Raw genomic sequence first — 14,319 nt, forward strand, 5'->3', positions numbered from 1 at the left:
GTCTGCGGCTGTGCCTGTGCCTGTATCTGTGAGTGTTCCTGTATCTGTGAGTGTGTGTGTGTGGCTGAGTGAGCTAATTACTTTCCACCAGATAGATAGAGGCAGGAGGGAAGAGAGGTAGAGAGACACTGCACTCGGACTGTGGTCTGCCGCCTCCCTGCGTATCGAGGTTTGTGCAAAATTGGGCACATCAATCTTAATGCCCCGTGTCTCAGGTTCTACTCTGGTTCTACAGCCCTGGCCACCCCCTATGCTCCTGTTCCTGGATTCTGGCCCTACTGCCCCTCGCCTGGCCCCCCCTGCCACACAACCACTCACAACGGACATGTCAATGGGAGTCAATGGGGGACCTGGTCGCAATGCGAAATTCGGGGCGTCATTTAAAACTTTAATAAGCAAAATTGACAACGACACAAGGCATCGGACTGTTCACAGGACATGGACACATCCAGCCGGGGACCACCCAGGGGGGGGTGGGTGGATGGACATCAGGTGGATACACGGTGGACAGGGATCTGGACTGCTGGTCTGCTGCTGCCGGACAAACGCAACGGTCAACGGTGGCGCAGTCGTGCGCTACAAGTTCGTGTAGCGGATGTACACTGGAGATTTAAGCCTTCTGCCGCTTCTGCTGGTGCTGCCTCACCTGACCTCGCCGTCTCCGGAACGATGCTGGCCCCATCCTCTTATGGCCCTTATATCCGGTTGCATTGGCAGGTAATCTTTTCGGCTGCCTCTACATCCTGTTGCCTGGCCATTTTAATGCCTTAACAGGGCCCAGGACGCTCCGCTCCGCTTCGCTCAGAGCCGCTTGCGAATGTTAAGGTTTTAAAACCTGAATTTAGCAATTTCGCCCGCCCCGAAACCCAATGGAAACCCCTTCATAAGTATCTTTTCCACCGCACACATAAAACGACTCTTGTATGATACATTGACATTGTCCGTGTGTCTGTGTGTGTGTGTGTGCTTTCTCTCTCGCACTTCCGGCTACCGGACTGCGAGCTGCGGACTGCGGACTACGGACTGCGGACTACGGACTACGGACTACTGACTACTGACTATCGTATCATCGTTAAGGACCGGAAACCGGGGCTAGCAAATGGGGGCATTCTCTGGGCATTGTGGGCATTGGCAGTCCGCTAATGCGCGCATCGATAACTCACCTCTGTGCCGATTGGTCTGCTTATCGAACATCAGCATGGCGTCCTCGATCTGCAATGAGTGAAAAGATGGAGAGAGAGAGCGTTTCGTTAGCTTAAAAGTTGCAATTGTTCATTGGGTGTTTTTCTTCATAGTTTCTTAGTTTTTCTTGGCTGCACAGTTTGCGAGGCAGCAACTCAATTAATGGCCTGAATAAATGCTCGCAGCGGCAGACAAAAACTGCTGCTAATTGCAAAGTGAGTGCGCACAATGATGGCCCATAGAACGGGCTCCGTCCACATACATTCCGCCCCAGCCGCCGCCCATTCAACACAATCCACCAAACCATTGGCTCCGCACACAGAGCGGGAGCGGGAGCGGTAGCAGAGCGGCAGCGAGAGCGAGAGAAGGCGAAAAAGTTTTAGCCATTATGGCGCACAAGAACTTATAATGATAGTTGACTGTCAAACCAGGCAACTAACTAACGAACCAACTAACTGAACTCAACTCAACTGAACTGAACTGAACTGAACTGACTTTCGAGCCGGTCGAGGTCCGAGCTCCGAGCTCCGAGGGCTGGCTCATTACTGGGGAATCAGGGAATGATGAACTGACCGAATGACAGCGTGACAGGGAGACAGAGAGACGGGGGAGACCCCTTTCGGTTGTCATTTGATGTTTTAATTGATGGCCTAAATGAATGCATGAATTGTGGTGCTGCTGCTGCTGTTGCTGCATTTCTGTCTGCAAATTGGGTATCAAATTCTGATTGCCAATCTCCCAGTCTATCATAGAATTTGATTTCGGAATCAATTTAGTTGCCACTTTGATGATGGTTAGTCGTATCAATTCTGGGGAAAGTATTTAAATCTGCTTTGCAATTAAGCACAGCAGCAGCAGCCTCTGCCACTACCTCTGCCCCTGCCACTGCCTCTGCCCCTGCCTCTGCCTTTGGAGCTGTGGCAAATCCTCGATAATCTTTTGACAAACGAAGCCTTTTGATTGGCTTCTCCAACAAGACAGTTTTCACCTCAGTTTTCTTTGGCATTGGATTTGTGTGCTGTCTGCCATTCAATATTATAATGCGACAAGTTTTTCATCATCATCTTCATCTTTGCCTTCATCTTTGTCTTCTGTGTGTCTCTGTGAAAGGCGCTCCCTTTTCGTCGCCTCCTCCTCCTTCTGTATCCTTTCTGCTAATTGCACATTTCTTGGCAAAGTTTCGCTGCGGCCTTTAATGAGCTCCACGACCAGACCAGAGACTGCACTCTGGATGAAGCTGATGTCGAAGCTGAATCTGACGCTGATGCTAACGCTGACACCGAACCGTTCAGCAAGATCCAGCCCCCCCCCCTGAGCCCCTTAGCCGGCTCTGCCTCGGCGTGTCCTGGCCTGTCCTGCCATTTCTGCCTGCTTATGGGCCATTGATTAAGTTTAATCAATGCGCTTACGGCAACTCTTGCAACGCAACTCCTGTGCACAGTAATTAAAATGCAGCCACGACAGCGACAGCGACAGCGACGGCGACGGCAGCTGCGGCCTTATAAAAATTAATTAAGCTTGCGATGCAGTTTCCCCTCTGCCCCTCTGCCCCCCCACTGGTTGTTGTTCGCGCCTCGCGCGCCCTGCAATTCGCAGCTCTTCAAGTGCAGCCGTCGATGCAACCAACTACAACATTGTTTTTCAATTAACAATCAACAACAATGCCACAACAATACAAGCGAACAGAGCCGAATCGAACGGAGCGGAACGGAACGGAACGGCGAAGGTTGCACGCGCCAAATGACACAAAAATTGCCAGCTCAGGTGCCGAAAGGAAGAGGCAGGAGGAGGAGCAGCAGGAGGAGCAACAGCAAGTAGGTGCCACAAGCGGTGGCAACTACAATTGCAATTGTTGTTGTTAATTAAGCGGAGGCACAACTGCAAAAGCGTCCGAAACACAGCTCATTGCGGCGACGGCCTGTTGTTAATGTCCGCCCCATCGATGGGCCACGCCCCGCATGCCACCATCCATTGGGCTGTCATAATTACACAGCCCCTCTCGCCGCGACACGACAGGGATCGACTCGGTTCGGATCGGTTGCTGCTGCTGCTGCTGGCTCATTATGTTGTTGTTGCCCCCCCCCTCCCTGCCCCATTCCGTTGCCTCTCCCATCGGGCAACCGCAAACTTTAATTCTATTAGCAAACGTTAAATGTACACCACGAACGTGGGTGGGTGCAGAGTGGGCGCAGAGTGGGGCCCATAGGAGACTGAGGGGCGTGACAACTGGTGCCACTGCCACTGCCAGTGCCACTGCCACGGCTGCTTCTGTTTCTGCTGCTGCCACTAACAAGCAGGCGCACGCGGCGGTAATTTTATTTAAATCTGAATTCATTAATTCGTCATAATCCCCAATCATTTTGGCCGCCTGGCCCCCGCCAGACCGCTGCTGCCGCTGCTGCTGTCGTCGGAGGAGAACTTCAAAAAGCCATCAACGACAGACGCTGCTGCCACAGAACCCCCGCCCCCCGCCCCATCCAGCCACGAATGCCAGGCCATTCATTTGGCTCATTTTGTGTACAAAAATGCTGCGCTCAGTGGAAACGGCGACGCTTCATTATCGTAATCGCTATATAAAACAGCGGGCAGACTCCGCAGACTACAATGTCAGACAGTCGCACGTACGTGGTGTGTGTGTGTGTGTGTGTGTGTGTGTGTGCGTGTGTATATGTATGTATTTTATGCGTTTTGTGGCACATTATGTGCCTAGAGATGAGAGGCGACTCCTGCCTTCTGTGGCTGACATTAATGAATGTTGCCGACAAAAGAGTGCTGCGGGTGATTTTTATTTCTCTGTGCGCCGCGCCCCGCCCCGCTCCACCACGCCGTTTGCCACGCCAAAATTAAAGGCAAACCCTGGCCGAAAAAAAAAGGAGGCCCAAAACGAGCCATCGATAAGGAAGTTGGTCAAAGCGGAAGATGGATGGAAGCAGAAGGAAACAGAAGGAACACCAGAATGAAATAAAGGGGTTGGCTCTGGTTCTGGCGCTCTGGCGCTCTGGCGGTGTCTGCAAGTCTGATTTTGATGTAAAGCGAAAGGGTTTTTCTCGACCATTTCCCCGGTTAGCCTCGATTTCCCTGGTTTCCCTCTGTTTTGCCCTGCCTTTCCCCTGTTTCCCGAGTTTTGTGGCAGCTCTGATTCGCTGATTTTCCTCCTGTTAAGTGAAACGTTTTTAATGAGGCATTTTCATGATTCCCTGACTTTTCAGCTATTTTTCTGGCTTTCCTGTTCGCCCAAAAGGTACTGCCCGGAGTTCTTTATTAAACGAAAGGGTTCTTTGGGGGTTTCTGCAGTTAAACGGCTTAAAACTAAACAACTTGCTGGGCAAATGGAAATACAATTATGAATCGCATGGATTGTCTTTTGGCTTTCGATGAAAATTTAGTGCTTTCTGTATTCCAGGAATACTCTAGTCTCGTTAAATCGTCGGCCGTCCCCTGCCACTAGCCACTGGCACTCCCCATCCATCCCTTGTGCATTCCCCCCCCCCCCCCCCCACGCCCTGTATCCTGGCCATTCCCACGCCTTTGGTTCTGTTTCAAAGTCCCCAAAGTTCTAACTGGATAATTTGCAGTAATTCATCTTGCTGGCGGTTTTCTCAGTTCTCTGCTCGACGCTTTTTTCTGCCCCTCCCTGCCCCGTGGGCTTTCCTCCCCCGCCACCGACCGCTTTTGTATGCCTGCTTGATTGCGACAATTTATACGGCGTCAGGCTTGTCAGGATTTGGTTTTTGGTTGCTTCTCTGCGCCATGACGTGGCTGCGGTTGCTTGTAAAATTGAAAAAAGGAATAAGTGGCAGCAGGCAGCAGTGGCAGCAGTTGGAGCAGCTCTTCAAAAATAGTACCACATAGACAGATAGAGATGGAGATGGAGATAGAGGCCGAGAGAGCGAGAGAGAGGGAGAGAGAGAGAGAGAGGAATTTAAAGCTGCAAAAGTGAATAGTCATACATCTAATGATAGCTCTGCTCCTCCTTCCTGCCCGTTTGAAGAACCAAACCGAAAAAGCACTCGACTGGCTCCCAGCACTTACTTATTTTTCGTTTGTGCAAAAAGAGCGACGAGAGCAAAGTGATGGGAAAAAAGTAAACTTTTGCTAGCTGCCGCTGCCGCTGCTGCTGGACGTGTGCGATTCTCGTCTGTGGAGCAGCGGGGGGTGGGGGGGGGGGGGACTCGGGGCACGGTCTCGGGCTCGGCCTCTAGCTGAAGCACGGGCTCGTGTCTGGCTCTGTGACTGAGATCACGGCGGCGGGGGTGGTACCATCTTTCAAAAAACTTTGGCCAGGCGACAGCAAAAAAACAGCACTGGCAGCGGCACTGGCAGCGGCAGTGGCAGTGGCAGTGGCAGAGAGTTCTTATATACCACATCCTCTACCCGTATGTATCTGTGTCTACCAGTGTGCGTGCGTGTGTGTGTGTGTTTGTGCCATGTAAGCACATGACTGCGTGCGGTTGAAATATAGATAAACTTTTTTAAGCTCGTATTTATTACATATTTGGCTGTAAGTAGAATTTAAGTTGCTTTTTGCTTCGTGAACAGACACCGAGCGACGACAGACACACACACACACACACACTGCGTATGAGTAATGTCCAAGGAAGCACTCCCCTCCCCCCCACCCCCTGTGGCTGCCACTCCGCCCAATTCCCCAGCTCTCTGCGATCTGCTGTTTGTGGTAAATTTGCAATCAAAAACGCATCAATTGATGCCATCAGAGAAAAGGAGAGCGAAACAGAGCGAGAGAGAGAGAGGGAGATAGAGAGAGAGCTAGAAGGACACAGCATTAATGAGGCACACTCGTGCATGTCGCAGGCCCAGGATATATGTACTATATATTTCAATTAAAAAAGGATTCCATTTATAATCCGCAACTTGATTTGTTATGCCAAGGCACAACAGCAGCGGCAGTGGCAGGGGCAGCGGCAGCCGCAGGAAGCTGGAGGAAAACCGAGAGACCAAAACCTCGCCATTAGCTGCACGAATGGAACGCAAGTATGAATATTAAATATCCTTCTATGCTGAGTGGAACCAGAGCCCAGTGCCAGTGCCACAGCCAGAGAGCAATTAGGAGGAAGAGACAGAGACAGAGCGAGAGAGAGAGAGAGAGAGAGAGAGGACAGGGAATGGCAAATGGCGAATGATGAAAAACGCTTTTGCATAGCTGATGCCAGCGATGGCTTAGTAGATCAACTATTAATGGAAAAAACCAAATCAAATCAAAGCAAAGCAAAGCAAATGAAGGCACGCACTAAGAGAGATAGAGTTACGCACACACACACACACACACTAGCACTAAGGTGACCCATGGAAAAGGTCATGGACTACAAAATACAAAAGAGTTGGAATTTGCATAAATTTCCTTTGTAAGAAAAGCCCTGGAAAAGATGGCCCTTTTAATTTGATTGGATTCAAATCTCAGAGTTTTAGAGACTCTGAGACTCTGGTTGCACGCACATTTTATGGACAAAATCGAATATTCTGCTAATATCTCGTTACGTCTCACACGAGACAAGAGACACGAGACACCAGATACGATACGCATGCACATATGTATATCCGGGGGGGGGGATCATAGTTTTATAACCACTCGAAAGGTCAGCTTAAACATTTTCAAATTAGTTTTTATCGGTGGCTTTTTGGGGGCTGGGGGGAATGGGGTTTGGTGCTGAGAGATTATCTCACTTATCAATTTGCTGGACAAGCAAAGTTTACCAGGGGCTATGCACACACACACACACGCACACACACATGGACACACACATGGACACAGACGTACTCGTAATGGTATCCTGAGCAAAGATAAACTTGCATTTTAAGCGTCAATCTCCATTATAACCCTAATGAAAGCAGCTTTTCCTGGCCTCCACTCCCCCCTCTCTAGAGCACCACCCTACACTCGGGCTCTCTGGCTTTCATTCTTTTGGCCTGGCTAAAAACTTGTCATCAGTTTTAATAAGCTGGCCGCAAAAACTTTGTCACTTTTTTCAAGGGGCAGCGGGGCAAAGGGGGCAAAGGGGCAAGGAGGCCAAGAGCTAGAGATTTCTTGAGCTTTCGTTAGCTACTAAAATTTAATTAATATCGATTTCGGATTTGAAAAGGTTTTTCTCTCGACCCAAACACACACACACACACCCACACACACATCTGCGAACGGGGCACATTTTGCGGCAGGCCAAACAACTTGAGAGGGAGAGAGAGAGAGAGAGTACACAAAAAGGGGAACGCAGGAGCACAAAAAAGCAAAGAAAAAGATGAAGACGGAGGACACACAAAGCGAATGGGAGGGGCCACGGGGGCCACGGTGGCACCGGGCACGGGGCAAATGCGAATTGGGGCCTCTCCACTCTGGCCATACAAAGATGTTACAAGCTTAGGCAAGAAGAACTTGCAACGGCAACGGCAGCGGCACTGGCAGCAGCGCCACTGAAAAACTTTTAATCTTTCTTGAAGCATAAGTAAGATATATGTACTCCTTTCTCCTTCATTCCTGCTGCTGCGTACATGTGTGTGTGTGTGTGTGTGTGTGTATAGTATGGAAGTATGTGTGTGTGTGCTTATATGTGATTTCAAGAATGGAAGCAGCTGCTCAATATTTTTGCAAAGACTTGCGAGTGGGATTGAGATTTCTAATGGGATTGGTTTTCTGTTTCCATCTCTCGTTCTCTCCCTCTCGCCCTCTCCCTCTCTCTCTCGCTCTTTCTATCTCTTTTTCTCTTTCGCTCCAAGAGTCCTGTGCCTGTGGCAAGCAGTTAAAGTTGCTCTTCGGCCATATAAAACAACTTGCAGAACAATTTTCGTTAATTAAAATATTTTCAATGTGTAGTTATATGCTCGGTCTTGGTCCTCGTTCCGTGGCCCCAGTGTCCTGCACAGAGGGTGTCCTGGCCATGGCCTCCTGCCGCTGCTGCTTCTGCTGCTGCTGGTACTGGCCCTGGGTCGCCGTCGTCGCTGCTAAGGATGCTCGAATTACAAAGCAAATTATAATTTCATGAAAGTTAAACGAGCAACTCTCCAATGCTGCTGCTGCTGCTGCTGCTGCTGCTGCTGTTCTGCTGCTCCTGCTTGAGGGTCACTGAGCTGGAGGGGTGGAGTGGCTTTGGCTCTGGCTCTGGCTCTGGCTCTGGCTCGGGCTGTGGCTGTGCCAGCGTGGGCGTTCGTTGCGCACTTGAGTGCAAAGGTGGCCGGGCCAGGTCGCCGGGGCTGTGCCCGAGATTGGGAATTAAACATGCTGCCAGGGAGCGAGCAATGCAAAATATATAAGAATAAAAAGTGAATTGGGAGCCACCACGGAGGCACAGTAGGGCTCCTGCTGCGGCTCCAACGGAAGCACTGGCCCCAAAACTGGGACCAGGACGGAGACCGACCGAGCAGCAACAATAAAAACCGAATTTTTTCTGTGCAAGTGCGAATTTATGTCTTCAATTATTCAACGCCTCATTTGTATGCCCCGCTTCCTCTTGCCGCCTGCTCTTTGTGTGTGTGTGTGTGTGTGTGTGTGTGTGTGGGAGCCATGCTAAAATGCCAGCATGCATTTCCGTTTCCGGCCAGTGGCAGCGTCAGCGGCAGTGCCAGTGCCAGTGCAGTGTTGGCATGGCCATCATTGCCACTGCATATGGCTATATGGCTGCACATGTGCCATGTCCTCCCTGCCACACGCCTCGTCCTTCTGCTGTGGGGCCTCCCTCCCTCCCTGCCTCCCTCCTTCCCTCCTTCCCGCTCTGGCAATTGAAATTTCAACGGGCGCAAAAGTAATTCAATTCAACGGCAGACGGCAGACAGAGACGGAGACGTCGACCGGCCTCTGGACCAGGACTCGAGTCCTCTCGAGTGCCGTGCCGCCGCCTGCCTCCTCATGCATATCCTTATATAAGTTTTCGGGGGCTCAGGCTCTGGCTGGTCGGCAGATTCCACTTTGAAGGCCCCCAGAACAAAGCATTTAAGAAGTTATTGTCATAAATGTTTGAGTTTTCCAACCCCACCCCCTCCCCATCCCAATGTCCCTCGACATGTCTTCACCTCTGACTTGTACAGCCACTCCCACTCCACCACCCACTTGTTCCGCCCTGGCAAAGACACAAACTTTTATTTAGCCATGTTTGAATGCCGCCTGCAAAAGCCACCGCCACTGCCACCGTCCGACAATTTGCAATTCTAATGTAATTTTTTCGCGAATCATAAGTTAGGAACAAACCTCTCTGCCCTCCCCGCCCCGCCCACCATCCAACCGCCCCCCAAAAACAACTCAACTCTCAGAATCGCGTTGCTCTTTGAAATGGGGCGGGGATTTACTTGAAAATATCCCCACAGCTCTATCGCTTCTACCCCCCTCGCCCCGCCCGAAGGGGCTTTGACCAATTGTAAAGTTCTCCAAAATTCGGTTATGGCGGCTTTTTCTCGTTAGTTACGCGGCACAAATCGATCAGAGCGCAAACAAAAACGAAGACCCGGAAAAGAACACAACAAAAATATGTTCATTTTCGTCCTTTTTCCTCCTTCATGTTTATTGCGCGGCCGATGAGTACGAGAATTAATACGAAATCGGAAGGGGGGGCGGAAGCGGGCAATGTGGAAACCAAAACGAATGCGGAATGCCCTGAAAGAGACCCCCAAAAAGGGTATTTCTAAGGGCACAAAAGAGCTGCCAGAAATGTACTTTAAATGATCGTCGAGAAACAGTGAGAGATCTCTGTGTGTTCTCCCTGGTGTTCTCCCTGGTGGAATAAATTCAACAACAAATTGCCCGCCCTCCAAAGTCGTGGAATGTTCGGATGCTTGGATCCACTCATAATTAGCAGCGAAAAGGGATTGCGAGAAGCGCAAAAAAAGGGGACACAGAGGGTCCGCAAATACTCTTAGCCCAGCCCCCCGCCCGCAGCCCGCTGCCCGCATACCGTGGAAAACTCCGCAAATGAAACTCAAATTTAAACAATGCCACATCGCATTTACATTTGCATTATTTAGCATTTAAGCGTCACGCGTTGCGTAAACAAATTGTGCAAACAACAAAAACAGCAACAACAACAACAACAACAGCAGCACAAGCGCGTAATTCATTAAACAATTTCTTTTTGCTTTCTCCTTTGCATTGCCTTTTTTTTTTCTTCTCTGCTGCCGTTCTGCTGAGTATTTGTTCTTCGGAATGGGTGGGGGTGGGGGTGGGGATTGGGGATTGGGGCTTGGGGTTGGGAGGATTGGTTGGGGCTTATCTCAAGTGAAGCTGTAACTGAAGGCAGCAGCGACAGCAGCAGCAGCGGCATTCAACTGAGACTCTGGGGATTTAGTTGGTCTGTTTTTAAAGCCCCCACAACTACACACACACACACACACACACACACGGGACACACTGGACACACTGGACACACTCCGGCTGTATGTATGTGTATATCACAAACACACCAATGCACTTATTGGTTTACTTGTTTACATGGCAAGCTGCTCGTTTTCACACTCTTTCCTATTTGCTTTAACATTTTCGCATGCATATGCATGCAGCAGCAGCGGTGGCAGTGGCAGTGGCAGTGGCAGCGTCAGCTAGGAACCAGGAGCCAGGAGCCAGGCGGACGGACCGGACGATGTCCAGAGCGATTCAGAACGATTCAGGGCCCAAGAGCACAGCACAGAACAGGATGTCCCCAGCTCCATGTCCTTGCTGCTGCTGTTGGTGTTGGTGTTGCTGTTGCTGTTGTCCTGCGGTGGCATTTCAGTTGCCTCCACTGAATGTGCCTGTGTGTGGGTGTGTGGGTGTGGGTGTGCGCTTTAAGTGCGCTTGTATGCGTCTGCAGTTGTTTGCAATGTTTTTACATCGAATGTTGATTGTACAAAACCACTGAACAAGAAAAATTAATTATACAAAAACGTCACCGCCAAACAGCTACCGAAAACTGTTGACCCAATCGAGGAGCAGGAGCAGGGGCACGAGAAGGAGGAGCAGAAGTAGCAGAGGAGATGCCACAGCAGGAGCAGAAGCAGCCTTCCCACACACACACACACACACACACACACACATGTATTTATTGCCTGATGAAATTTCGTTTCGTTTTGCGGCTCAGATAAAACGAATTTATGCCTAACCAAGAGACCGAACAGCACAGCCAGCCAGACACACATATATTTCATTATATTTATTTATTATTTAACATACGAATACGAATACGAATACGAATATTAGACAGACAGGAGTGCTGGGGCCCAGTAACCGCAGTGTTTAAAACGAATGTAATAAATCAGACCTAACTGGCAGTTAGACAAAAGGGCAGCCAAGTGCAACAGCGGCAGCGGCAGCTGTGGCCAGGGCCATCTAGAATCAATTTATGCAAAGGCCCCCACGCCCCCCACGCCTCGAATCCACAAATAATAATCCTTCGAAATCGGTTAAAACAGCTTTTAAGCAAATGTAAAATGTAAAATCTTGTAGCATACTTTTAAGCGCTCGCTTAATATGCGAGGGAGGATTCAATGGGTGGTTTTTCTGGGGAAAAATGCTAAGCCGCGGGAGCAGCAGCAGCAGCAGCAGCCGAAGCAGCAGGCGTAACAAAACCAAGACGTTGAATGCCCCGGGCTCTGTACGTGTTCAAGTGTGAAGCTGCCAGCAGAGCAGAGCAGAGCAGAGCAGAGCACAGCGCTGCCACGCCCCCGCCGCTTGAAAGCACTTGCTCTCCTGCTGCTGCTGCCGCTGCTGTTGCCCCATGCTACCCCATGCTACCCCATGCTGTTCCTCCTTCTGTGCTCTGCACTTTGTGGGCGGCACAAATCGACGCTTACACTTATATTATGTATTTTTTTTGTAGTCGTCGTTGTATTTCTGTTTTCTTCCACATTTTTTTTTTTTTTATACATTTTTTGTGCTGCCCGCACACGGAAACTGCGTTTTTGCATTCCTTTCTGTGGCATTGCATTGCATTTAGATGTTGCCTTCGAGTGTGTGTGAGTGTGTGGGTGTGTGTGGGTGTATACATCTGTGTGCGTGCTCGGCTTTTGTTGCCGTGCAATGCAATTGCTTAGACCACCAGCCCCACGCCTTGCCCAGCCCCCTCCAGTCTTCGGGTAACCGTTTTCTGGGACTCCAGCAAGTTTTTATTTCAAGCAGCCAGCAGCGGAAGTGCGGCTCTTGTTGCTGCTGCTAGAAGTAGGAAAATGCTTACAGGGGGGGGGAGGCGGTGCCAAGAAACCAGGGGGATAGTGGGGTAGCAGAGTCGGATCTGGAAGCTGGATGCTGGATGCTGGATGCTGTGTGTGCAACATTGTGGCACATGGCAAACTGATGACAACGACAATAACTGTAATGAAACTGAGATAAGCTCTGGCCACAGCAGCTCCACCAGCACGGTGGAGGGGAGTGGGGGATTCCATGGCATTCCCCTTCTGGCGGAGTGGTCTCCCGGAGCCAAATGGCATGCTCATTTGTAGCGCTATTGTTGGACGCTGGGGCACAAATTGTGTGCAACGGGATCTGTCCAGAGAGACGATTATCGCGGTCGGTTTCAACCCCCCTTCCCCCTTACCCGCCCCGCACCGCAAATGAAGGAGTGTCCAAATGAAGCTTAGGGGCTTTCTGCCAGAGATTTTACCCCAAAAAGCAGTGATTGATGGCGGATGATGGATGGACGGATTTGGAAGTTGCATGAATGAAGGATATGCCTCCCAAGAAAGTAGTGCCACCGAAAATCGTTCCAATTTAATATTTAAATTGCTTTCTCAAGATTCAGTCATGCAAATCGATTAAACTCCACTTCCACTTTAGGCTTTTCTTTCTGCCACCCGGCCACACTGCCACCCGGCCACACTGCCACCCGGCCACACTGCCACCCGGCCACACTGCCACTCGGCCACACTGCCACACTGCCACACTCCTACACTCCCACTCTCGTTCTCTGTCAATCTTTTCCTTTGCTTTTTGCCGAATTTTTTCTTTCCAAATCTAACCTCTCCGCTGGCCACTGAATAATTAAAAAAAATTTGCCACTCAGTTGGCTGCTGGCTGCTGGCCCCCCTGCCACCCTGCCCCTTCCCCCGGCTGTGCCAGCGAGAACCACCCCGAGAGCAAACAGTGTGACAGCCTCAACCGCTGCCACTGCCACTGCCACTGCCACTGCCACTGGCACTGCCTCCGCTGCCTCCGCTGCCGTCTTCTTCTCCTCGTTTCAGCGTCATCGTAGCTGTCAGCTTCAACTACGCTTTCGTTTTTATGCCCCCAACTCCTAACCGAAAAAAAACGAGAGAGAGAGACAGAAACGAATGTTGAAACTGTTGATGTTGACATTGCGCCTGGTCCGGGGTTCGGGGTCCGGGGTTCGGGGACCGAGGTCTGGTCTTCCCGAACATCCCTATACAATATTATATATGTATCCGTATCCGTATGCTGGGACTGGAGACCCATCCAGCCTCCTCCCTGCTCCTCCTCCTTTCGTCTTTCGGGCACTCTCCCCACTCCCCTACTCCCCCACTCCACTCATTCCCATTCCCATTCCTCATGTTTGGCGAGTGATTTATTTGACTGACACTTTTTTCTGCGTTGATTGCATCGTAATCCCAACATAATGAGTACTGTTATATTTCATGGCCATTCTCGTTGCGAGAGAGACCCAAATGAAGTAGACAATTTTTCAAAAAACAAAGACGCAACATAATGGCGGCTGCGGAATGGAATGGAATGGAATGGAATGGTGGGTGTGTGCGGTGTGCGGTGTGGGTGGGCACAACGCTTTCGTTTCGCCATTCGCTTCCATTGTGCATGTGGCACACGTAGGCGGCCACTTGAGAGAGGACTCGTCGCGGACAAAACGTTGCTCAAATTTTCATCATTTGTTCGCGTCAAAGGCAGCAGCAGCAGGACGAGCATCAGCAGGAGTAAAAGCAGGAGCAGGAGTACGAGCAGAAGCAGGAGTACAAACAGGAGTAAGAGCCAGGCCATTTGCCGCACATCAAACCCATTCCGAGCGAGGGAAAATTTCTATTTGGGTCTCATTTCCCCAACTAAATTTCATTTCTTACGCTCCGCCACATCGACAATCTAAATTGGAGGATTGAAAAGGGAAAAGCGTTGAGGGATTTTCCATTCAAGTGGCACTCCCAGCCAGCCACAAATCAGGAGTCAGGGAGTCAGGGAGTCAGGTAGTCAGGGAGTCAGGGAGTCAGGAG

General features: G+C 50.4%; 1 protein-coding gene across 7 annotated transcripts in view; it reads right to left on the reverse strand.

The window, feature by feature from the left end:
- Nucleotides 1-14,319, reverse strand: part of LOC108152147 (RNA-binding protein Musashi homolog Rbp6) — a 190,252-nt gene that overhangs the window by 18,933 nt on the left and 157,000 nt on the right. For all 7 annotated transcript variants that reach the window (XM_017281258.2, XM_017281261.2, XM_017281263.2 and 4 more), the window contains one exon: nt 1,164-1,212. In XM_017281258.2, the coding sequence (XP_017136747.1) occupies nt 1,164-1,212 (49 nt within the window). The remainder of the gene's footprint in view (nt 1-1,163; nt 1,213-14,319) is intronic.

This window comes from Drosophila miranda, chromosome XR (genome assembly GCF_003369915.1).
Source record: "Drosophila miranda strain MSH22 chromosome XR, D.miranda_PacBio2.1, whole genome shotgun sequence".
Taxonomy (NCBI): domain Eukaryota; kingdom Metazoa; phylum Arthropoda; class Insecta; order Diptera; family Drosophilidae; genus Drosophila; species Drosophila miranda.